At 38.7% G+C, this 24,541-nt stretch overlaps 1 protein-coding gene and 1 non-coding gene across 3 annotated transcripts; one reads left to right on the forward strand and one right to left on the reverse strand.

Annotated features, from left to right (window-relative positions):
- Positions 1 to 855: 855 nt before the first annotated feature.
- On the reverse strand, positions 856 to 24,501 carry LOC145497735 (uncharacterized). 2 transcript variants are annotated; one of them, XM_081477574.1, is made up of 21 exons: positions 24,183 to 24,501; positions 22,891 to 23,033; positions 22,297 to 22,440; positions 21,686 to 21,794; positions 18,050 to 18,235; positions 16,879 to 17,001; positions 16,069 to 16,191; positions 15,375 to 15,497; positions 14,766 to 14,885; positions 13,972 to 14,106; positions 13,125 to 13,322; positions 12,494 to 12,688; positions 10,187 to 10,429; positions 9,245 to 9,481; positions 5,632 to 5,814; positions 4,913 to 5,005; positions 4,466 to 4,618; positions 3,568 to 3,744; positions 2,569 to 2,706; positions 1,910 to 2,107; positions 856 to 1,110 (listed from the first exon to the last, which is right to left on the reverse strand). In XM_081477574.1, exons 1-21 carry the CDS (start codon positions 24,244 to 24,246, stop codon positions 1,097 to 1,099), a joined length of 3,099 nt encoding a protein of 1,032 aa, XP_081333700.1. In that variant the 5' UTR covers positions 24,247 to 24,501; the 3' UTR covers positions 856 to 1,096. The 2 variants fall into 2 exon arrangements, with proteins under 2 accessions (XP_081333700.1, XP_081333702.1); XM_081477576.1 differs by lacking the exons at positions 856 to 1,110; positions 1,910 to 2,107 and having other exon boundaries at positions 2,582 to 2,702.
- On the forward strand, positions 17,329 to 17,401 carry Trnat-agu (transfer RNA threonine (anticodon AGU)). Its single transcript has one exon. It is a non-coding gene; the product is annotated as a tRNA-Thr (tRNA).
- Positions 24,502 to 24,541: the final 40 nt, after the last annotated feature.

Raw genomic sequence — 24,541 nt, forward strand, 5'->3', positions numbered from 1 at the left:
ATATTAAGAATATGTGATAAGACAGATCCGTAATCATAAGGTTTGAGATTCTGCCACTACTTTCCGGGTACGAAAACTTTTTGGGACCTTCGAGAAACTGGCTCCAGAAAAAATTATCTCTGCCATAAGCCATTAAATCGATCGCTGTGTTCGCCCATGATTATTTACATAGAGTACACGGAACCAGCCGAGAGTCAAAATATTAACCAGTTGTCGTGATTATACATAACAAAGACAAGTCATCACTGAGCAAAAAAAAAAAGTACTAATAATCGTTATTACTATTAACAGAAATCCACAAATTAATAGATTTTAATTGTGCAGCAAACATCACGTAACTGAATGATGTCGGCAAAAGATAACTTCAACGCGATAGACGTTTATTTTCTCCAAGGTTAAGAGAATTTCGCGCTAGATGTCTACCGAATTAGGTTCTTGATGGCTAAGCACTCGTGTGTTAGTAACCCCGGGGAAGAGACGTCCATGTGAAAAGGTCGGGGATGCTCGTCGAATAACAATTTAACCCCTAATTTTGCTAAAGGAGACCAATCTTTATTTGACCCAAAAGATACCCCTCAAAACGGAATAGGCTCTATTACCAGCCGCTGTTCAGGAAAGGAGCCCGCGCTAGTAAACCAGGATCGAGAGACCGGCGGAAATCGAGCCTAAAAACGGAAATAAGAACGTTTTTGTCATTATTATTTCTTCGAATGCACCCTAAAAGACACTTAAGATAGTGGCCTTCCGTCATCAACGCCCTAAGTGACACCAGAAGCCTTGATTTATACCCCGAAGCGAGACAACCTATTGATATGTGCACCTAACCCGACCCCCTCCTCCCCCCCCCCCCCCGTATCCCACGCCCGGAATGGCTTGTGAAAAGGACACAAGTGGCATAACACTACCTTTTTGTTTAACTTCCATATATTTATTGGTGTCTCATCATCAGAACATACAACTTCTCCTGACGACAATTCACTTGCAAACTAAACTCACACCATGTGTTGTTAAATCTACAACAATCTACGAAGAAATAAAACTCCCATATCATCGCTGCCATGTTTTTCTTCAGCTCTGTTCTACTGTCGATCTTCATCTATCGGCCTGTCCCTAAAAGGAGACGTAAAAAAGGTCCATTGTATATTTGCTAAATATCAATAATTACCTTTCCCAACCTCTATATAGGTCGTTTGCAACTGACGTCATTACCGCCATGTTGGATGACCTTTAAAACCAGAATTCTAATTAGCTTTATTGTTGCTATTATCCAACATTGCTGCCAGGGTAATCTCTTGGGAATGATTGCAAACCACCTATTCCATTGCCGTATGGCGACAAATAAGCAAATAGTTTTGATAAAAAGATTCAACAGAGCAAAATGAAAAAAAAAGTGTATTGGGGAAGAATGACGGGATTAAAAGGATGGCAATGGATCACAGTTTAGCACACGATTTGTTGACCGATATCAAGAAATCAAGAATGTCATCCAGATGAAAGATCCTTTACTCAATGTTTGTGTTTAGTTGATACCTCCTTGCCTTCACCAGCTAACGATGCTTTTTTTTTCTTTCTAAAGCAAGTTGAATAAGCAAAGTTACGGACTGGCGAGATTACTAAGGGACAGTAGGTAACTGGGACACAGTATGTCCCAGTTTAACAATGCCAAATTAAAACAAGTAAATAGTTATTACAAGAAAACCTGAGTAATGAAGCTATCATCATCATCATCATCATCACCACCACCACCACCATCATCTTTTTATTTACTTGCCACACAACAAAATAGCAATGTACAATAACAACTTTGAAAGGGCGAGGAGACTTCTAAAAGAAAGCAGCAGGCCAGATCAGCTTTAGGACCTTGATAAAGTATCCTAAATTGCGATAATTGTTGCCTCATTTGTCTCACCTGAGCCACCACCTCCTGAGCCGAAATCCAATTTCACTTTTAGTGTGAGGTGCTTTGTATCCGAACCAAACGTGTTAGTTGCGGTACACGAGTACAGTCCAGCATCATGTTCCATCACGCTAAGAATGATATAACGCACTCCTGTGGTGACGCTGCCTGACGTGATGTACTCCACTCTCACAGGCCCCTCATATCCCTCTGGAAGTATTATAACAAGTTATAAAACATTTAGTGACTCAACTCATTCTCTTTAGATACAGCTGGATACGTACAACACAGCTCCCTGATTAGATCGAGCCAAGTGACAGCCTATCTCGTCAAAATGCATGAGGCAAAATGTTGCACGAAACATATGGAACCAAATTTTATTTTTCAAATGATTTTGTCGGCATGCAAATGAAATTCTTTATAATCCAGTGCAATGGTTATACTTGACTTATCATAAGACGAAGAAAATCAGTTCATTGTGCAGTAAAAAATATCATTTATTTTTAGTTTGGACTGCACTGCAATGTAACGCAAACGGTGCAAGCGCGTTCTTAAAACTCATAAAATTTGTATGAACGTTCGAACAGGTAAATAAATAAACGTTTGATGGCACTCGTGTTCATACGATTATCAATGCTTGAGGACATCGATTCGTTGATTCAACAACCTACCTGGTGCTTCTTGTGTCTTTTTTACCACAAAATTTGGTGTTGGGGGCCCAGCTGCCATACACTCGAACTCCGCCCGACCATTTTCATCCGCTTCTATAACCATGGAGGGAGGTCCAAAGGACGACACTGTAGGCCTTGCTGTATAAAACGAGCGTTAAAATACATCATAAAAAATAAAACGTTGTAAAAATATTTTGTGACTAGAGTGGTTTTCATTCGAGTGTCGAGAAGTAATTTGTTTTGCCCTGACTGCGCTACACGACTGTCTTTAGAAATTCACTCACACAGGGCCAGTTTTTATGCAATCAGAAGTAAAAGCAAAACCAATCGTTCGCACTTGCGTTTTCCCGCGCTTTGCGTAAGTGGTATGTAATTACTCCGAGTTTTGATTCGTGCGCTGTATTGTCTGTGACTCTTGCGATTGCATGGAACAATATTGTTTGGTTTTGGTTTGAGGACACTCGATTTAAAGCCGTTCTTTTGGTCTAAATGTCGAGTTCTATTTAAAACGTATCCCGTTTAATAGACTTGAAAAGAGCAACGAACAATTTTAAAGGCAAACGTCAGATATATTTGTGATCATACATATAACACGAACGACACACTTATTCAACATAAGAATATGCATACACGTACAGTTTAGCTCAGAGGGCCAATAACTAGAATTAACCAGTCAGATTTCTCGAATGATCCCGCAAGGTTTCAAAGGCTTTCTTGAAAAACAACAACAACAACAACAACAACAACAACAACAACAACAAAAACAGCAAATAAAAGGTCAGTAATGCAGGGAGTATCTTCTGATAAACCAAACTTGCTCGGAACCCTACCCAGAGAATATCGCAGCCTGGTCTTTTTTGTATGTACCTCGCTGCACTCGGTCTTTACTAGGCGCCAAGAACTCGGGCCGGTATTCTCTCGCGCGCTTGGCTTATTTGCGAAATTAATAACTTAATGCAGTAGAGATGTTCATTTCTATCGAATGTAAATGTATCTTACTTCCGCAATCGTCTTTAGAGGTGGAACCTGCCGATATAGTTGTATATCCACTCGGACATTGTTTGCATTCTGTCCCGCCAAACTGGTCTTGATAAGTTCCTATGCTGCAAAGTATGCATGCTTGATTCTCAAGAGAATCAAAACCATCAATGGACCAATACCCTTTCTTACACAAATCTGCAACAAATAAAAAAAGAGATTAATCATGTGGGAAAAAAAAACATTATAAGGCAGTTGTTGACGTAAAATCTAATAATAATAATAATAATAATAATAATAATAATAATGATGATGATGATGATGATAATAATTTAATAACTTCTAGAGCGCTATTTACATTTACTGATCAACAGCGCTTTACAACTTAAAATACTTAAAACACTACAATAGAATTCAAATTAACCTGGAATATTTAGCTCTGAGTACTACGTGTGCGATTTTTATATCTGGGTAATCACTGGCAATTATAAGAGGTGTACGTAGGTCATTTGATGAAATCGGTTGCTTTTGAAAACATTACCCAAAAATTCGGCTTTAATCGCGAAATTCCAAATATTTTCTGTGAAGAACTGAATAGCCTCTTTCCAAAATCTTTTCACGAAAGTTTCTGTTCCATTCAATTTTTCACCCCGGATTTGCAAATTTTAGTGAATGGTTCACATTTTTCGATTTTTCTGGAAGTTTTAAGCCGACATTTCAATATTAATCTTTCCTGTTGCGAAATGATTTTTGGTCGAATAAAAAGCGGCCCGTAGTTGACCAAAATTTTCACGCCTGGAACCTCGTATGCTCGAAGTTTCTCTTGAAATCTCTAGCATCATACTGTACTCGGGCTTAATCTTTGTTGCTCTATAGAGTTTGCTTTTCAGCATAAACATAATCAAGGGTTATTACTCACCGATACATGTTTTGGACCCTTCCTTGGTGTTGTTCTTTCCCGAGGGACATTGAGTACAAGTCAAGCTTGACTCTTTTTCACTGATATAGCCCACTGGGCAGTTTACGCAGTCTTTCAGAGCGTCATCATACTTCATTCCACGAGGACATTTGACTGAAAGATCGATAAATGTATGTCAATCCGTTAATCACTCCTCAATCAGTCAGCCAGCTAGTCTGTTTATCACTCTGCCTGTCTGTCTATCTGTCTGTCTGTCTGTCTATCTGTCTTTCTGACGGTCTGCTATTCTGACTGTCCTTCTGTCCATTCATCATCTAAAAACGTTATTCGTTAGTCCACATACAAAACTTAGAATCCAGTTCGGTAACACAACATAGGGATCGTCCATAAAGAAGAGTTATATTTCACTTAATTTACAAGATGATCGAAGTTGCAAGGGCAACATACCGCATAACTTGACTGAGTTCGAGAAACCAGCTACGGATGGTTGGGGAATCATGTGAGCAGGACACACTCCACTCTCAGGTAAACTTACAGAGTCTGAAGAAACAAAAGATGGTAAGAATAATCAAAAAGGTCGAACAACCCTGACAAATGTCAAAAAAAATGTCAAATGTTGTTTATAGTGGTCAATGCGCTTAGCTACACCTAGCTAGTTCACAGGCATGCCACTTTAAATGAAGGAAACAAATATATCAACTAAACGTAATAGGCTTAAAAATCCCAACCGGCGGGAGGCAGACCAGTTAGCTATATACAAGAATGACCGAGGAGCTGAACTAGGGTCTACCGAGAAACAACTCCAGCTAAGTGGTCAGAGCGGGACTTGAACCCGCGACCTAAAGATTTCAAGTCCGGCGCCCTAACCACTCGGCCACGCTGCCTCCACAGACATTGTTACTAATTGGGTAGTCAAGTTTCGACTTAACTTAAACACCCTTACAGAAAACAAATTACAAATTAAGGGAAGTATCATGGTAAATACCGGTATTCCATTTTAAATTGAGACTAGCACTATACAGGCGCGTCTTTAAACGTTTTATGCAGCGGTCTTTTTAACTCAAAACTGGACAACTTGTGACACCAGGTGTAGCACTCAGATCTGCGGCGCCAATGTTTTAAATTATAAATTCAATTAATTTATGTCTTTTAAGGATGGCACCAACCTACGCAATCAGGTATCTCTGGGGGTGTCCATACCAAGGTTGTTGAGGTACAGTATGAACCAAGATGATACTGGAACAGGTCCTTTCCCGCTGTGCAAACAACCGAACAATACATATAATCTCCGAAAGCTCGGCAATCCAGGACTCCGTTGTCGGGGTCGTCGGGAGTTTCACACTGCCTCCCTGTAAACAAAAGTGTTGCTTCAGTAAGCCACCACGCATTGTGTTTGTGTTTGTTGTTGTTGTTGTTGTTTGTTTTTCCTTCTTTTATTTTCTCATCAAAACACCCGCACTGCTGAATTGATATTAAATACATTCATTTTTCTTAGGTTATTTTTTAGAACATTTTCAATTCGATATCCAATTTTTATGAGACCGCTATTACCTTTTTAAGCTTTTCAATTTTTTAAACATTTCAGCGTATCTTTTAAAGTAGTTAGTTTTTTATAGATATATATTATTTATACATGCTCTTTTTATTTTACGTTATACAGGGCCCTCGTTGATACCAGTCCTGCGACTGAAGGGGTCACCCTGTTTAAATATCGATTATTATTATTATTATTATTATTATGATGATTATGATTATGATTATGATTATGATTATGATTATGATTATGATTATGATTATGATTATGATTATTATTATTTCAACCAAAAACTCAGGTACTTGTGTTTGGCTTTTTTTTCGTCACTGATATTGTTATGAGGCAAGACGGCCATTGTTGAGAAATCCTAAGAATTGCGGGCACAAACTCAAAGTCTCAATCATCAACTACGATATATTCTATGTAGACAAACTAATGGAATTACGTAAAATTGCTCTCGAAAAAAAAGACTCAACACAGCAGAACAAATAAAGAGACAATCGAAGAAACAAACTAAGAGAATCAAAGAATCGAACACACACACAAAAAACAAACAACAAAGAAAGGGAATCAAAGAAACAAACAAACAGACAAAGAGACAATCAAACAAACCAACAAACAGGAATCAAAGAAACAATCAAAGAAAATTGGAGAAAGAAAGAAACAACAGACAAACAAGCCAAGAGAATCAAACAAACAAACAAGCAAACAGAAATCAAACACACAAACAAAGAGACTCAAAGAAACAAACAGACAGACAGACAATTTATTTCAAGAGTATCCCACCGAAGCATTCTCAAAATGTCTGCAGATCTAATTTCCCAGTCACTTTGAGTGATGATCCGAGCTGCCCGATTGTAGAGTTTATCAAGTCTGTGTGAGAGACCCTTGTTTAGACCCGACCAGACAACATCACTCTAATCGCCCAATGATTTAAAAATTTTAATTAAGACTCCTTTCGGGACAAAAGGTCTAACCACTTTTAATCCAGCAATGTCTGAAGATGATATCTTAGAAAATGGTAAAAGTTCAAGTGAGGCCTTACATTACTGTAAAATGATGTTAAAATCTTTTAAAAATCCAAGCTTTCGCCGATCTACGGCATCATCAGGGATAAGAAAAAATATTCCGCGTAAGGCTTATATACAGATGTAAAGTAAAAACTTGTAAAAAGCGAAAGAATGTGGGGGGTAGAATGCATGAGATAAATAAGATACAAATATGAAGAAAAACGAATGATGTGATCTAATGAGCGAGTGTCAATGTACAAAGAGTCTCTAAATATGTTAAAATAATTATTAGAATAACAGGTCCGCGAATTCGCTGCATTCCTCTCGGGAGTTGAGGGCAGGTTTGTAGTCTCGTATGTAAAACGCTTCGAACAGTCGTAGATTTGCGGGGTCGTTTTATAGTACAATGGTCTTGATTTCGATACCTTTGGGGACTTTGTTTTGGCACTTTGAAATGTGTTTCTTCACGGAGTTGTCATCGTTCAGGTGTTCTCTTACACGATCGTGGATAAAGCGTGTAGTGCTCTCGATGTAGTATTGGTTGCAGTTGTTACACGTGATTTGGTAAACAGCGTTGCGTAATAAGCACAATTTGGTACTGGAGATGGGGCAGTTGGCCCTCGTGCATGTCCGTTCCGTGTTGTTCTGAGAGAGAGCTCGTCTGAGGGTGTATGACTTGTGCGCGACCCGTACTGGTATACCCTCTTTTCGGAAAATGTTGGTGATCCTGTAGTTGAGACGTTCGGAGATATATGGGATCTTCAGGTACGACCATTCTGTGTTGAGAGGTCGAGGGTCTTTCTGATGGTTCCGGGAGTGTCTAGTTTTGTCTATAGTACTTTCAGGATACCCGTTAAGATGGAGGACGTCATCAAACATGTTTTGATGCTTTGTGGCTGTCGTTTTTGTTGTAATAATTATTTTAACATATCTAGAGACTCTTTGTACTTTGAAACTCGCTCATTAGATCACATCATTCGTTTTTCTTCATATTTGTATCTTATTTATCTCATGCATTCTACCCCCCACATTCTTTCGCTTTTCACACGTTTTTACTTTACATCTGTATATAAGCCTTACGCGGAATATTTTTTCTTATCCCTGATGATGCCGTAGATCGGCGAAAGCTTGGATTTTTAAAAGATTTTAACATCATTTTACAGTAGTGTAAGGCCTCACTTGAACTTTTACCACTTTCATTCAAAATGCCATTGAAGGACAACATCCAACCATGATAGATGCTCGTCATTATGAACGTCTAAACATTTGGCTGCTTTAACTGTCTTTATCGGATCATCACCCAGTCTTATTCGGAGGGGAAACGTCAGTTGAGCTGCTTTAATTGTGATTAGAGCAAACTAATGCATACTCGGTCTTCACTACATTTAAATCAGTTTAACTCGTTGGCAATAAGGCGCTGCCCAATATTTTCTAATTCATTATTAACCAAATTTTCTAACTCTCTATAGCAAGTCGCTATAACAGTTATGTTTGTATCAGCAGCAAACATTCACGTTTTAGAACAATATTGAGAACACGGCAAATCATTAATGTAGATAAGAAATAACGAAGGCCCTAGAATTGATCCCTGGGACACTCCACAAGAAATTTGTTTACCGTTGGATAGAAAATTGTTGAATTGGCACCTCTGCTGGCGGCCGGTAATACATGCTTTAAACCATTGAATAGAAATAGCACTAACAACGAAAAGCCGTAATTTTTCCAATAAAGTATTATGATCAATGGTGTCAAAAGCTTTGGCTAAGTCGAGAAAAACAACGAATGTGACAAGGCCATTGTCGATGTTGAAGTACCATACCAAACAAACAAACAAACAAACAAACAAACAGAGATCAAACAATCAAACAGAGCGAATCAAAGAAACAAACAAACAAACAGAAATCAAGCAAACAAAAAAAGAGAATCAAAGAAACAAACAAACAGAAATCAACCAAACAAACAAAGAGAATCAAAGAAACAAAGAAACAAACAGAAATCAACCAAACAAACAAAGAGAATCAAAGAAACAAACAAACAGATATCAAACAAACAAACAAAAAGAATCAAAGAAACAAAAGAAACAGAGATCAAACAAACAAATAAAGAGACAATTAAAGAAACAAAAAAAACAAACAAACAAACTGAAATCAAACAAACAAACAAAGAGACAATTAAAGAAACAAACAAACATTCCAGCAAACAAACGTAAAGGGATCCTTTGTGCAAATGACTTACGTTTGAGGTTTACGACAAAAATACACCTCGCCACATTTCCTGTTTCGTCGAACGCAGTGTATTCCACATTTGTGCTTCCTAATTGAAATATATCCCCAGGTTTTTTTGATGATTCGATTCTCACCACTTTGACGTTGTCGATAAACACTGGCTCTCTCCACGATACAGCTTCCTCGGTTCCGGCTATCAGTTGATATATGGTTCCAGGGCAATAGACCAGGCTTGGTGCCTCTGCATCTGAGTATTTGCATGTTAAATGACGACGGAATAGGAAATAATTATGTATCTTGATGTAGTTATCTTAGTGGATGCTATTAAGAAAATTGGTTCAGCAGGACCGTAGCCAGAAAAAAATGTGACTGAAGCAATGTCCATGGTTAAATTCTCCTTCTAGGTATAAAGCGGTGTTTTACCTTTCTTCCTAAAAATACATGTATCAGTGAAAAACACCAACAGCAACAAAAGTTAAAAAGAAAGAAAACGACTGAGACAAGTGCCTCGGTCTGCCTCATAATGGCTTCGTCCCTGTTGGCAGGTTGTACTATAATCCTCAACAAATTGTAGTTGGGATGCTATTGTACGTAACGTGATATTGAAGTTTTGCAAATAAAATTTTATCATGTGTAAAGCATATGTTTAGCTTGTCTTCTCCCCCATTTCAATGTGCATCCCTTGTGAACATCTCATCGTAAGGAATAATTTTGGAGGGAAGTCAGCATTGTGATTGGGTAGAAACGAGAAACTCGAGGCTATAGGTTCGTACAGAATTGTAAGTTACCCGGATTTTTTTGGGAAAAACGTCTTACAATATAGTAGTTTTGTAGGTATTTCTAAATTTCAAACTTACCTCCTTTTTCAAGTTTAAAACGCTCAAATCAAAGTTTATGAACTTTGTTTAAGATTTTCATCCGATCTCGGTTTAAGTACGAGCTACAAACTTACCTCGAACGTTGATATCCGTAGTGCAGTTTGCCGTTACCCCTACTTCGTTGGTAGCAACATATGTGAGCATCGTGACACCGTATGGGAAAATGACCTGGCCGCGGTACTTTGCTGGATAGACTTGAATGTTCTGTACATTGGACTTCGGGTCTTCGAGTAAGGCGGTGACGTCGTATTCTGACTTGTTTTGCGCAAGCGTAACGGTAATATCGGAAGGACAAGTGATCCAGGGCGCGGGGTATTCTAGATAGAGAAGAGTCATGTTTGTTACAATGATGCTCCTTTGATAGATAGTTAATTAAACACTTAATTAACTCACAATTCCACCCAAAGGTCAACGTCTAACAATGGTTACTATATCGTTATAGTACTTTTATTTAAGGTTACTGTGGACCTCAAGGGCCCATTTTGGCCAATGCTTTTTTTTTTCTTCTGTTTTTTTTTTTTATTTCTGTACCAAATTCAAGAATTCTACTTTATCTGAATCTTCCAAAAAAAAAAAAAAAAAAAAAATTAAAATCTTCAAACGCGAATGAGTTATCTAAACAAACGTAAATTTTTTAAACAAGTCAATGAACCGCAAACTGTGATAAGCCAGTTAAAGTGATTGTCTCAACCCTTGAGATGAGCAGTAACAATTTTTGCGGGCAACTGATCTCAATTTTGGAGGCGTATTTCGCTCTTTTTTTTTTTTTATCCCTTACGTCTTGCAATTTCTTGCACTGAAATCTTCGCTTTTGTCGATTGGTTTCGTCTCTTAATTGATAGACTAAGCGATTTTGTACGGTCTTCGCGTTCCTACATTTGAACGCAAGCGCAAATCGCAAGCGAATGCTTCGTCGATGCCCTGCTCTAGCTTCTTCTGCCACATTGTCGGCGTCGTTTCAAGCTATTTGTCGACCTCTTGGATTCTCTTTAACAAGGGAGAATCAGCAACTGAATATTAATGACACCAATGTTGGTTACCGCAAACAGTGCCTGGGTTTGCTGACTTTCCTGGCTTGGCTGTGTAGTGGAACTTGTTACACCATTAAACGCAAGCGAGTTTTATCATCTGGATGAACTGAACGGTAATGAACTTGTGTTCCTACTCAGTTTTGTCTCTTCAAACAACACTGAAGACTGTTTGCTTATTCCAAAAGTTAATTATCGGACAGTGCATTCGGAAAAGTCGTTTTCTTGACCGCCTGTTTGTCTGTTGTTGGCTTCTGAGAAAGTTAATTGTGAACTTCTTCATTTGTGAGGAGTGTTGACCTTCTATCTTTGCTTTCGGAGTGAATTAGCCACTGATGTAGTTCTGCATCGGACAGTTCGTCTGGATAGTGAAGTTCGCTCTCAGAATGGCCAAATTTATACTACAGACGGATCATCCGTCTGGGATGTACTTGGGCAAAGAACGATAGTTCGTCGGATAATTCATCTGTGTATAAATACGGACAAACAGACGGATCATCCGTCTAGACGGATTATCCACGAAAGTTCGTGAGTCAAGACGAACCATCAGGATAATTCGTCTGGACGGATGATGCGTTTGCTTGCCCGTATTGGCCGTTTTCACACGAGAGGCGGATAATCCGTCTAGACGGATTATCCTTCTAAAAAGAATACCGTTCCGTTTTCACACCAAGACGAATTATCCGTAATGGACGGATAACCCGTCGTAGACGGATTATCCGTCTCTAGTGTGAAAACGGCCATTTATACACAGACGGATTATCGGACGAACTATCGTTCTTTGCCTAAGTTCATCCCAGACGGATGATCCGTCTGTAGTATAAATCCGGCCAATGTTCACTTTCATCACTCATTTTGGAGAGAACAAAATTTTGCAGCAACAAAATTGTTTTTGTCATTAACTCGCACCGATTTTGCCGTACGCGTTTATAATAGGGCCGTACGTATTTCTAGTAGGGCCGTACGCGTTTTTCCGGCCCTCCCACTTCGACGCGCACGGCCCTCATACGGGATCTTTTCTCTTATGGTTTTCCAAGGAAATTGCGCGTGGGGCCGTACGGATCATATGATAAATTGCAATATTTAGAGAGGATGTCACATCAGCCCTAACTGTTTTCCATGCGGGTAACTCTATCCTGGTCAAATTGGAATTTGGAGATGCTGTTCATTCTTTCGGATGGAGGAGAACCAGAGAACCCGGAGAATAACCCTCGGAGCAAGGCGAGAATCACCAAGAAAACTAACCCATATATGGAACCGAGCGGGAATCAAACCTGCCCGGACCACATTATTAACGCCAGGCGAGCGCTCTCACCACCCCGCCATACTGAATTACTTATATATCTAAAATACCTCTGTCACAAGTTGGTATGGCTTGGACGTCCCATTGTCCATTTGCTTGGCACTTTCTACTGGACTGGCCATTCAGTGTGTAACCACTATGGCAGCTGTAGATACAAGCCTGGTCAAAAAAGTTTCCGGATACGGAGCAGTAGACCGGAGTTAGGTCTCCGTTTGATATTGGAGGCAAAGCTGGGCAGCTGATGCCTAAAGCAACAAAAGGCAAACAATGTCAGTAGGTAAACATGTTTGGTATTAGATTAATGTGTACAACTTTATTTAACCAGAAAATGCACTTTAAACTCTTAGCAATATATCAAGCACGAACGACCGTGATTCACCATATTTCCAAACTATAAAAACAGAGTTGCAAATGCGATGCGTAGCGGAGTATTTTTGAAGAACTTTGAGGTGTTTGGAAATTTGGTCAAATACTGCCTTGAATGTTTGATATAACTTCTCGATCGAAACTAAAACTAAGAAGAAAACGAAGAAAAAAAATCGTATAAAAAATCGGTGTTAATTAAGATCAGATTTCCAAACACCGTCACGTTCATGATTTCCAATGTCGTTAAACTTGACGCATTGGTAATGAGTTTTAGAAATAGATTTCGCACCCAAAGATTTCATTTACGCCACTTACGTTGACAGCTTATTATTGCAGCATCCCAAGAGCCAGTATCCAAGCAGGTTAGTTTATTGTTTTGGGGGTCTGGAAGCTCGTAACCAGTTTGGCAGCTAAATGTGCACGTATCGTTCACCTTCCTACCGTCAACAACGAGACATGCCTGTGGGGTTAGGGTTGTTCCTTGTGATTCCACCAATGGAGGGCAAGAAATAACTGTAGAAAATAAAAAATGGCAAAAATAGCTATAAATTTTGTAGTTGACGTCTTATTGTCATCTTATTGAGCAAAAAGAGTACCCTTGAAAAAATCTAAATGTATACTTTTTTAGTTGAAGTCTTTGGGTAGTAACTTAACGTAACCGAAGTTAATTTATTCCGTGCTCGTTCAGTTTGTCAGTCAGTCAGACAGTCAGTCACTTACTCGCTCAAGTGACTACGTAACTCAGTCAATCAGTCGGTTTGGAAGTCATTTAGGCACTTCGAGGCAGGCATGCAGGTAGACAGGCAGTTAGTCAGTCATTACAAACAGTTAGGCACCCACTCACTCAGGATCAAACGTCTTGAAATTAAAGTTCCACTGAAAGACCTTCGTGAAAGCAAGTCTTTTTTTATCAGATATGTATAGCGATACGAAAGTGCTTATCAGCCAATCTCACCAAGCCAGTCAAACAGTCAGTCAGTCCACCAGTCAACCAGCCCACCGGTCCACCGGTCCACCGGTCAACCGGTCTACCGGTCCACCGGTCAACCGGTCAACCGGTCAGCCGGTCAGCCGGTCAGCCAGTCCACCAGTCGATTCAATCATTGAGTCAAATAGATTAAATATTAATTTAATAATAATTGAACATTTGAACGACGCTTACGTTCGCAATTGAATTCATCGCCTTGTACGTGTTTGTAGCCTGTTTTGCAGCTGCACTCGTACCCTCCTTGAAAATTTCGGCAGTTGGTTGACGATGTGTTGCATTTGTCCAAGTTACGAGAGCATTCATCGATATCTAAATAGATAAGACAACTTGCCTACCAAAACTGTTTATTGTTAATTATAATCGCTGGAAAACAGTATGTTCCCTGTAGGAATAACATTTCGTGGTAACATAGTTAATAGAGGAAATGACAAGAAAAAAAATAAAACAGTAAACATCAAAGAAGCAAACAAACCGATTAAGATTTATGTTGCAGGGTCCTTGACCCTGCATGTTTTGTACTCATTGACTATTTATGAATTACATAGTCGCAATGCTTCTGTTGGTTAGTTGTAAGAGCACACCTAGCCACCTTTTTTTTATTTGCCAGGTTTTATGCAGGGTCAACCCCCAAAATAGCCAACAAAAACATAAAGCGAGGGGCTTTACCAGGTTCCTTAGCCATTTCCCTCTATTAACTAAGATGGTAACTGATATAAAACACAACACAAATGTAGTCTTGAACGTCAAAATTGTCTGAGCATACTACGACAACATAACATACGAAACAGCTCATACAGTGGGAGGTTTTGAAATTGGACGAAGTTATTTTGATCTCTACTATAACAAAGTGCAATTAAAATACCTGCATGGATTTATTTGGCTATTAGGAGCAGGTTTATAAAAGTCAAATATTTTTCGGTGTAGGCAAGTTCCATTCGTTTCGATTCTTAGCGGACCCTGCATCTTACCTCTGCACTTGAGTTCATCGTAAAGCTCAAAACCAGTTGCACACGAACAGTAAAAGCTTCCATTGGTATTGTGACAGTTCGTCTCACATCCACCATTTGCCAAAAGACACTCATTGGTATCTGAGAAATGAAATAAACACATCGGAAAAGAGAGATTTCTACTTAAGTTCCGAAAGTCACTAGCCTTTTGCTTTACAATCAGAAGTAAAACCAGACCCAATCGCGACTCATTCATACACTCTTTCCCGCTCTTTGTGCCGGTCACATGTATTAAGTTCGAATTATATTTTCATTGGTTCACTGGATTGCCTGTGTTTGTTATTGGCTAAAGTTACAACTGAGATACCAATACTCGATTGAAAACTGCTCTATACGGAATATCAGTCTATAAAGCATTGATTGGTACATTTTATTTCAAAGGTAAACACGCCAATACGATTTCTTAGCTAAATAGTAGTTACCCTATATTGTCAAATGATTATTGCATTCATCACTCGTCCTAAATTCGACGTCACCTGCCTCATATATGAGCCAAAGGGACATTACATTGTTTCATGAATTGTCACCGCAGGAAAACATCAATGCCATGTCAGTGCCGGTGTTTCTTACCTATACAGTTCTTTTTCGAGCTGTCCACTTCAAATCCTTTAGGACATGTACAGATGTATTTGCCTTCAAGGTTTTGACAGCCATCACTACAACCGCCATTGTTTTCTACACATTCATCAATGTCTAAACAATAAATAACACGTTGGTAATAATATTTCAGTAAAATACCTGTAACGTTTCGAAAGAAAGTAAAAACCGGTATAATTTTACGGTTGTGCCTACAGTAAACAGCGAAAATAACGAATCCCCGAAAATAGCATTCTCGAAGGTTACAGTTTACTTGTGATATGGTTGCGATAAACTGGTCTTGGTATTAATTGCTTTAGAATCCCCTGTTCCAAAGTTCAGACTTGCTTGTACGCCATTAGTTTGTTTTTAAGGTGAGATTTACGAGTTCTTAGCCTTCATCATATTCATTCGGACGAACCCCTCACATACCGACCAAGTTCTTGAGTTACCCAAAGAAGAACCCCTTAAGGTGCGACCGTCTGAAAATAGCGAAACGAAACGATGTGGACCATTTCCTTCTTCAACATTTAAGATTTTCACATCGAGAATAGAATTCTACACCAAGAGAGCAATTTCCTAGTAATCTACCAAAACGTTTCACATTAAAAAAAAGACTCTCTTGTTTTTTGCTTAAATGCAACAATTAAGCCGCGAAATTTGACGCAGACGAATGTAAGAATCTTACCAACGCAGGTATGATTGTCCTGTGAAAGCTGGTACCCAATGTAGCATTCGCAGTGATAGCTTCCATAACTGTTTTTACAAACCTGATTGCAACCTCCATGGTTGTTATCGCATTCATTTATATCTAAAGGAAGTAAGGGCAAAATCAGTAATTTGACGGTCTTGCTGTACTGTCATTTTGTAAATTCTACTTTGCTTTGAGTCGATCGATTTTTCCTTCTACTTTGAAATGTGTTTTATCTTGTACATGGGTGGAACTTTATTTGTTTGCGTTTTTTGTTTGTTTACTTGTTTGTTTTTACCTTATTATTAAGTTTAAATCTCTTATTGCTGCTACTTAGCACATCATATCAAAACAATTGAAAAGAAGATGAAAGTTGAAAGGAAGTTGAAAGTTGAAAAACAGTTGAAGGTTGAAAAGGAGCAAACCGTAGATACGAGAGGGAAAGAAATAACAACAAAAATAAAATCAAATATGTTTAAAAAAAAACAAGAACACGACTCACTGTGCTTGTTACTGCACTGTATTTTTTTTAGGAAATAGAAAATAACTTATTACTGGTTAAAATATTCCATCACATGTATGATATAGACATATGCTATAGTCAGATTATACCGCTCTAATTAAAGGAACAAAGAAATACTGAATAGATCAATTAGTGCCTTATACATTTCTTGCTTTTTTCTTATCCAGTTTTCCTTCTCGACAAAAGACTTCAGGAACTCAAAAGCTTTGCGTTACAAAATGGCGACTGTACATGAGAACACGGTTTAAATGCTCACATGACCACATTAGATTAAGCTGACTTACCAAAACATTTATGCTTGTCGCTCTGAAGAGCAAATCCACTGTGGCACTTGCACTGATAACTTCCTGGGGAATTTTCGCAAATTTGGTCGCAGTTTCCGTTGTTAGTGTCGCACTCATTTATGTCTGTATTTATTATGGAAAAAAAATATAGCATTCAGATAACAAAATTCATTAGCATTTACAAAATAAACCTAAAACCAAGTCGGCTGTATTATGATGAACAAGTGCGACGAGAAAGTGGAGATGATCAAAGTTTTGTGGTAAACAATTAAAGTTTGAAAGTGAAGAATGATCATCGCAGTTAATTTTCCAATTTAAGCAATTGGAAAGAAGAAGCCTGAAAAAATCAGGGCTTCAACGGGATTCGAACCCGTGACCTCCGCGATACCGGTGCGATGCTCTACCAACTGAGCTATGAAGCCACACATGTGTATGAAGCCACACATGTGTGGCTTCATAGCTCAGTTGGTAGAGCATCGCACCAGTATCGCGGAGGTCACGGGTTCGAATCCCGTTGAAGCCCCGAATTTTTCAGGCTTCTTCTTTCCAGTTGCTTAAATTGGAAAATTAACTGCGATTATCATTCTTCACTTTCATCTACAACCGCAGTTCACATATGAATTATTTCATATAAACTTCACATCAATTAAAGTTTGCTCGTTAAACTGACGTCCTGATTCGGAAAATTTCTTCCCCGAAAATAATATGAAAGAGTACAAGTGATTTCAAATTTGAAGGAAAGCCTGCCACTGAATTTGACATCTTGTGACATGAATGGCGGAAAGTACTAAAACGCATAAAAAGTCTTTTTGTAAAGAGAACAAGAATAAATTTACACCGGTTGCAATGGTATAGCCACACTACGTCCTGGTGTTTTCACTCTGAATGAGCATCACCGATCATCAATTTGGATTTGTAAAGAGGAAAACTTTGGCGGAGAAATCACATGACTGCCGTGGCTTCATCGTTCTCGAAAACCTCCGTTTTCGTGACGTATTAATGTGGACGGTAGACCTAATCGCAGAAATAAAGCATAGTTTTCAAACTCCTATGGTGTAATGTGGGAGGGGCCTTAAATGCCAGGGACGAATAAAATTAAGGCTATTACAGGGTTTTTCGAGAGTAAACAAATAGTGATTTTAGTTAATTATGCAAAGGAAATTCCACCAACCTGCACAGTCTTTCCCGTTAGCCATGAGTTTGTATCCAGGATCACATTGGCACTCGACCCATTTGGTACACAAGAAATCGATGTGGCAATTGAAGTAACATTTGCCAAACAAGCAATACTTAGATTTTTGAATGCACGTCTGAGAACATCCACCGTTGCTATCGCTGCACAGCTCGGGATTCTTTGCTGCAGGTATAAAACCAAACGAGGTAGCTGTTTTTGTTGTTGTTGTTTCAGTTTCATTTTTCTTCCCTTTCCAAAATGTGATACTTGTATTCAAGGTCAATATAAAATCAAATGAGATAATCTCTTTGGATTTGAATGTTAGTACTAAGATATCCGGAATCGTATTTCATTATTGTCGTCATTTGGCTACAACTACCAGAACTCTTTCTTTTTTTCCTCTATTATTGAAATTTTGATGTCCCAGTATAAGTGGGGTTTAAATAGCAATTGCCCTAATTAGCATAAGAAACAGGTAAAGTGAAGGATTCTGGTAGTTGCAGTCAAATGACGCCATCATGCAAATCGCCAATTACGAGCACTTTCTACGTGCCTCAGTTGTTCACGGGGGCTATCAGGGTTTGAAACGTTCTCCCCATCTCAGGCCGCCCATTTCAGACCTCCCATCTCAGACCCACCATCTCAGGCTCCCATCTCAAGCCACCATCTCAGGCCCCCCACCTCAGACCCTCCATCTCAGACCCCAAACCCCCCACCTCAGACCCCCCACCTCAGACCCTCTACCTCAGACCTCACGCTTTTCGTGTGAGACTACAATATCAGGCCCCGACAATGTCAGACTCCACGCTTTTCGCGCGAGACTACAATATCAGGCCCAGAACATGACACCTACAATCTCAGACCCCAAGCTTTTCGTGTGAGACTACAATATCAGGCCTCGACAATGTCAGTTATTACGTTTTTCGTGCAAGACTACAATATCAGGCCCCGAGCATGACACCTACAATCTCAGACCCCACGCTTTTCATGTGAGACTACAATATCAGGCCCCGACAATGTCAGTTATTACGTTTTTTGCGCAAGACTACAAAATCAGGCCCAGAACATGACACCTACAATCTCAGACCCCACGCCTTTCGTGTAAAACTACAATATCAGGCCACGCCAATGTCATTTATTACGTTTTTCGTGCAAGACTACAATATCAGGCCCCGAACATGACATCTACAATGTCAGACCCCACGCTTTTCGTGTGAGACTACAATATCAGGCCCCGACATTGTCGGTTGTTACGTTTTTCGCGCAAGACTTCAATATCAGGCACCGAACATGACACCTACAATCTCAGACCCCACGCTTTTCGTGCGAGCTTACAATATCAGGCCCCGACAATGTCAGACCCCACGTTTTTCGCGCAAGACGACAATATCAGTCCCCGAACATGACACCCACAATTTCAGACCCCACGCTTTTCGTGCAAGCTTACAATATCAGGCCCCGACAATGTCAGACCCCACGCTTTTCGCGCGAGACTACAATATCAGACCCCGAACATGACACCTACAATCTCAGACCCCACGCTTTTCGCGCAAGCTTACAATATCAGGCCCCGACAATGTCAGACCCCACGTTCTCGCGCAAGACGACAATATCAGTCCCCGAAAATGACACCTACAATCTCAGTCCCCACGCTTTTCGTGCGCGACTACAACAATGATCAGAAACCCTCGAGCCTTCGCCAAAGATTCATTTTTCTGGGAATCTCTCAGCCGCGCACTTTTATGAGCCGACATACCAGCCTCCTGAAGGGGTTTATTTATTTGATTAAGGAGAGGCCAAACGTGAAACTGCATTTTAAAATTTCTGTCAACGACATGTATTTACGTGGAATAAATTGGTCATTTAATGGGAGTCCATACCCTCTGGTTGCAAGTAGACGACTTATTTTCACCTATACGACATTGCTTAAACTGGTATTTGAAAATACTGAAAGAGGCCTTCCAGTGCTATCGATGAATATAACTATAAATATTTCGGGCGTGAAATTAAACAAATATCCCAATAAAGAAATGCTATAAAATCACCTTACGCTTGATCTTTATCAACGTGTTATACACTTCTCGTCGGTCTACCTTATTGCATAGAAAAGCTTCGGTACATTAAACGAATAATATGCGAGTGTGAGAATTGCGTGACTACATGAAGCAATCGACATGATACCAATCTGTCAGCGAAGTCTGCTAATAAACAAAGGCATTTTTAGGTCAATAAAAATTTCAAGACGCTGGTTGCGTGACTTGAAACAAAGTGATACATATAATTATCTTAGAACGTTTTGGGGCGGCTGCTTGCTTCAAAAATATATTTTAAAAGTATTTATAATTTATATATTTCCTAACAAAATAGTACCAGAATACGGTAATAAGAAACGCGATGCTGTGAAGTCTATAGGTTAGAAAGGAAGTTGCAACAATGGCGACTTTCTCTTCCAGTGAACTTGCAGTTTGTTATTCGTAATAGCCATATTCCATAATAATTTCAGTACATTACTGAAGAATTACTGTATTACTTAGCACAACAGTTAACATAAAGTTAAACCCGACACATTAAACAGTCAAACCCGACTGATATGATCGGGGTCTGACATGGTACGTTGGGGTCTGATATGGTAGATCGGCGTCTCTATTGTATGTTGGGGTCTGATATGGGGGGGGGGGGGTTGATATGGTAGGCCACGTTCCAACTCTAACAGGATCCCCACGGGGGAGGGCCTGGGGGACGTTCAATATCCACCGTCACTATGCATTGGTAAAAGTAGTTAATTTGGTGAACACTTATCCACTCGATGGTAATTGACCTATGGATAGCCACACTGGCCTGAATCTCTGCCAATTTCTCAAACTTTCAATTATACCTTAAACTGAAAAAACGTGGGAGAAGTGTACATGTAATTTGAGCAAATCAATGTTTTTCCGCCCAACAGCTGAAACTGCTTAAATTATTCTGCAACAAAAGAAAAACTGAAAACAGAAAATAAAAGTAACTTTTGAATGCTAATAAATTAGTCATCAAGACAACAAAAATTTCAATTTAAAGTGCGGAGGATAATTTATACCCGTCAGGTGGTGAAGGATGAGTCTTAAAAGGCCTCCGGCCTCTAGAAGTATCAATTTAAATTTGTATGGACTTCCTTCATCCCTAGAAATAACTTTCGAATATTAATAGGTATATGTATAGAGGAATCTTTATTTATAGGATTTGCGTTATCAGCATTAGTGCCCTAGTCTCTGATTGACTTACAAAATTTGGACTATAAATATTGAAAGCTAGAGCTGTAGGTACGACACGATTGCTTGTCCCGGTAAGAGGCTTGGAGCGATGAAGTGAGGCTTTGAATTCAAACTTTTCCCAAGATTACATGCCCTCGTCAACAATTTACCACCAAGAAAATTGCAGGTTTTTAAGACCAACAACTTCATTAATATCACTGCTTCTAAAGGGCTATTTCGTTCCTTTCTTTCCTTTTTTTTTCTTCAAGCTCTTTAAATGCTTGAATTAAATTCGCATTTACACGTATAATACCTTAAAATACTTATGAGGTAAGATGTAAACATTGACGCCGGTAAAGGTCCCCCTACGCTTTATATATTACCGTATAAAATCTTGCCTTACATTTGCAACCATATATTTCAATCCTCATGCAGGGAAATTCAACAAAATCCAGTGGTACAATACGCATGTATTGTGTTCTTATTTGCAGATGAATGTCGTCCTTTGAAATCTTAAAAGAGAGCGACATAAAGTTAACACAAAAATAATTTTAATGTGGCATGAGGTTATTTTCAAATTCTCGATCTGGAGTGGAACTAGCTCAGTAATGGTGGTTTGTATACATATAATCTTTTCTAATTCAACTGACACATTCCGAGGAGTTAGGCTTGGCTATTTCATGCTAGTTCCAGTCCAATCCATTAATTCTAAAAGAGACTGAAGTAGATCACTTCACATAATGACGCGAAATTCTGTTTCACCTTACGAGCCCGTTAGAAAAAAATTCTACATGAACTCAAGTCAGTTCTTTATCTGGCTCAGTGTATTAGTTAGCCCGATGTTTCGTTCGTAGTTTTGTTTTGTTCGTTCCATCGGTCCTGGGTTCGAACATGCTTTTTCTCCCTTCCTTCGCGGGTACGCTTGTTTCTTTATTCTTGTTATATTATGAAAAGAGAGTATCTCTACTTGTCAACTTTTTTTCTGAAGGTCACACAAAGTCACTCAAATCTTACCGGCTCAAAATCTTCGTATGTAGCACCGTCAGCACTAACTTGAATCAGATACTTAGTGACACGCCTAGCAGTTTGATTGACAGCAGGACTTGCCTCAGCAGCGGTGCGGATTTGTTTAACCAATTTTTTCTCGCCAAAATCAATCTGAAAATTAAGTTAGTTCCTGAGGCATGAGTTTCGCTATATCAAACTCAAGTTTTCAAAAGAAAATGGAGATATGTATTACTTCGAAATATATCAATGAACAAAATTGAATAAATCAATAAATCAAAAAAATGTAAATTTATGTTAAAAAATTCAATTAATAAATTTCAATTTTTTTTTCTCAATAGATGTAATATGAATCAATAAGTTTTTAGAATGATTCTCTTTTAGCAAAGTCGCATGGTGATAAGACAAAGTGATATCTTTTTCTGCTTATGGGAATATATCAAAATAAATTATTTATTCGTCCCTCAATCTCGTTATCATTACAACTGTTACCATAATAAGAATCATATTAAAAATATTGACATTGGCTTATTCTAAAATAATTATCATAAAAAGGTCTAAAGAGGGCAGTGTTCGCGAAAACTGACTAGATCCCTTTCTGACCTGTAAATATTCACTGTCGGTAAAGTTTTTCTGTGGACACCAAGCCGACGAAGACGACAAAGCCGCGTCCGCAGGGGAGTACTGTGGAGCGAGCTGCGAGGATGCTGTCACTGTACTTTTAGGAAAGAATGGCGACGAAGAATCTATAATTAAAATCAAAAATACCATTAGCAAGTACTTCGGGTGCATTCAAGGAATTCAAGATGGAATATATACTGACTGCATTTTGTACAAGGGAATAGCCTTTATAGCCTGCAAGTGAAATTTCTTAAACTCTAGCTACCGTGAAAAATACTGATTCTTTTTAACTTAACAAATGTTAGCAATGCGCATTTGTATGCTATACGGACCTGCGTCGCGACCGTTTTCAGCTGAATTTTGTTTGACCGTGCTATGTTAGGATTGTTTGTTAGGGGTTGTGTGATCTGTCGAATTTTATCAATCGTGTAATATCATTGGAGAACACAATGTTTGAATATTTCTCGACCTTCTCTATCCATGTTAGGTTAAGTGTTCTCTGAAGAAACCTCAACCAAATCGGAGCCTTTTAAACTAAATTTGATGTTAGCCATGGCCAGCTTAAAAAAGTTAATCAGCCATCCTAATCAAAAACAATTTATTGGAGTATTTTATTTTCGTTTTTACCTACACTAAGAAAACTACCTTGTACAAATTGAAAGCTTTCCTGTCAATTTCTATAGAGAAAAAGGAAAGGGATTGAGCTTGTTCAGTGCTGAAAATTTGAAAACGTCCGTAACTGAATGCCTATATTTTCTTTATTGTCGTGTTCAGCTTTGAGCTATCGTGTCGAAACAATCGATCGCGAAAAGAAAGTTTCGTTTTCATTTACGTGTGTAATGTCATGATTTATTTACACAACTGAGATTAAAAAAAAGTCTTAATAATCAGTTTAGTAAAAGGCATTTCTTACTTTATAATAGCTATGATACGTTCATAGTTAAGTTAAAGAACGGTCGTTTTTCTGTTTCGTAACCGTATTTACTGTTATTGCTACATACCCGAAAACAGTGATGCGAAAAAGTACCACATCTACATCTTCATCTACATTTACAAGCTACGAAGAGTGACTAACTCATCACAGCAGATATGAAAAAAGTAGGAAATATATGCAACTAAATCACTAATTGTAAAAAAAAAAAAAAAAACAGAAACGAAACTGGCCTAAATGCCTCAACGCTTGGTTGGTTTATCTCTTCAGCAGGAGCAATACATTTGTTGAAACGAAATCGGTAAAGTCGAAATCAATTGACTCGAATAAGTCATAGACTTACCTACAACGCGAAACTGTCCAGTGAGTACAACCACAAGCAAAGAGAATAAAGGTTGGGGGCTCATTTCATCCGTGGTTTGTTGGTAATTTACAATTCAGAATTACCTATGGTAGCAACGAAATAAACTTGCCAGAGGTAGAATTAATGCGCTTGATATGCACTCTGTCCACGATTAAAATCCGTGGAAAAAGAAGAACCTAATTTTCTAAGAACAGGTGTTTAAACGAATGAAGTTACATATGATAATAATCTGAAATATTTCAACACATTCCAACTGTCCGTCAAGTTCACAGTTAAAAGAAGAGTGAAATAAAGTGAAGATTACTAGTTCTTTTCAAGAGTAACCAGCCTTAAAATGA

Source organism: Orbicella franksi, chromosome 9 (genome assembly GCF_964199315.1).
Source record: "Orbicella franksi chromosome 9, jaOrbFran1.1, whole genome shotgun sequence".
Taxonomy (NCBI): domain Eukaryota; kingdom Metazoa; phylum Cnidaria; class Anthozoa; order Scleractinia; family Merulinidae; genus Orbicella; species Orbicella franksi.

Excerpts from the sequence above, each read along its gene's own strand:
- LOC145497735 (XM_081477574.1), bottom strand. The coding sequence starts at position 24,246 with ATGAGCCCCCAACCTTTATTCTCTTTGCTTGTGGTTGTACTCACTGGA. Across the intron at positions 16,192-16,878 it reads CGACAAGCATAAATGTTTTG|ATATAAATGAATGCGATAAC; the intron begins GTAAGTCAGCTT and ends TACTTCCTTTAG. Across the intron at positions 13,323-13,971 it reads CGATGAATTCAATTGCGAAC|TTATTTCTTGCCCTCCATTG; the intron begins GTAAGCGTCGTT and ends TATTTTCTACAG.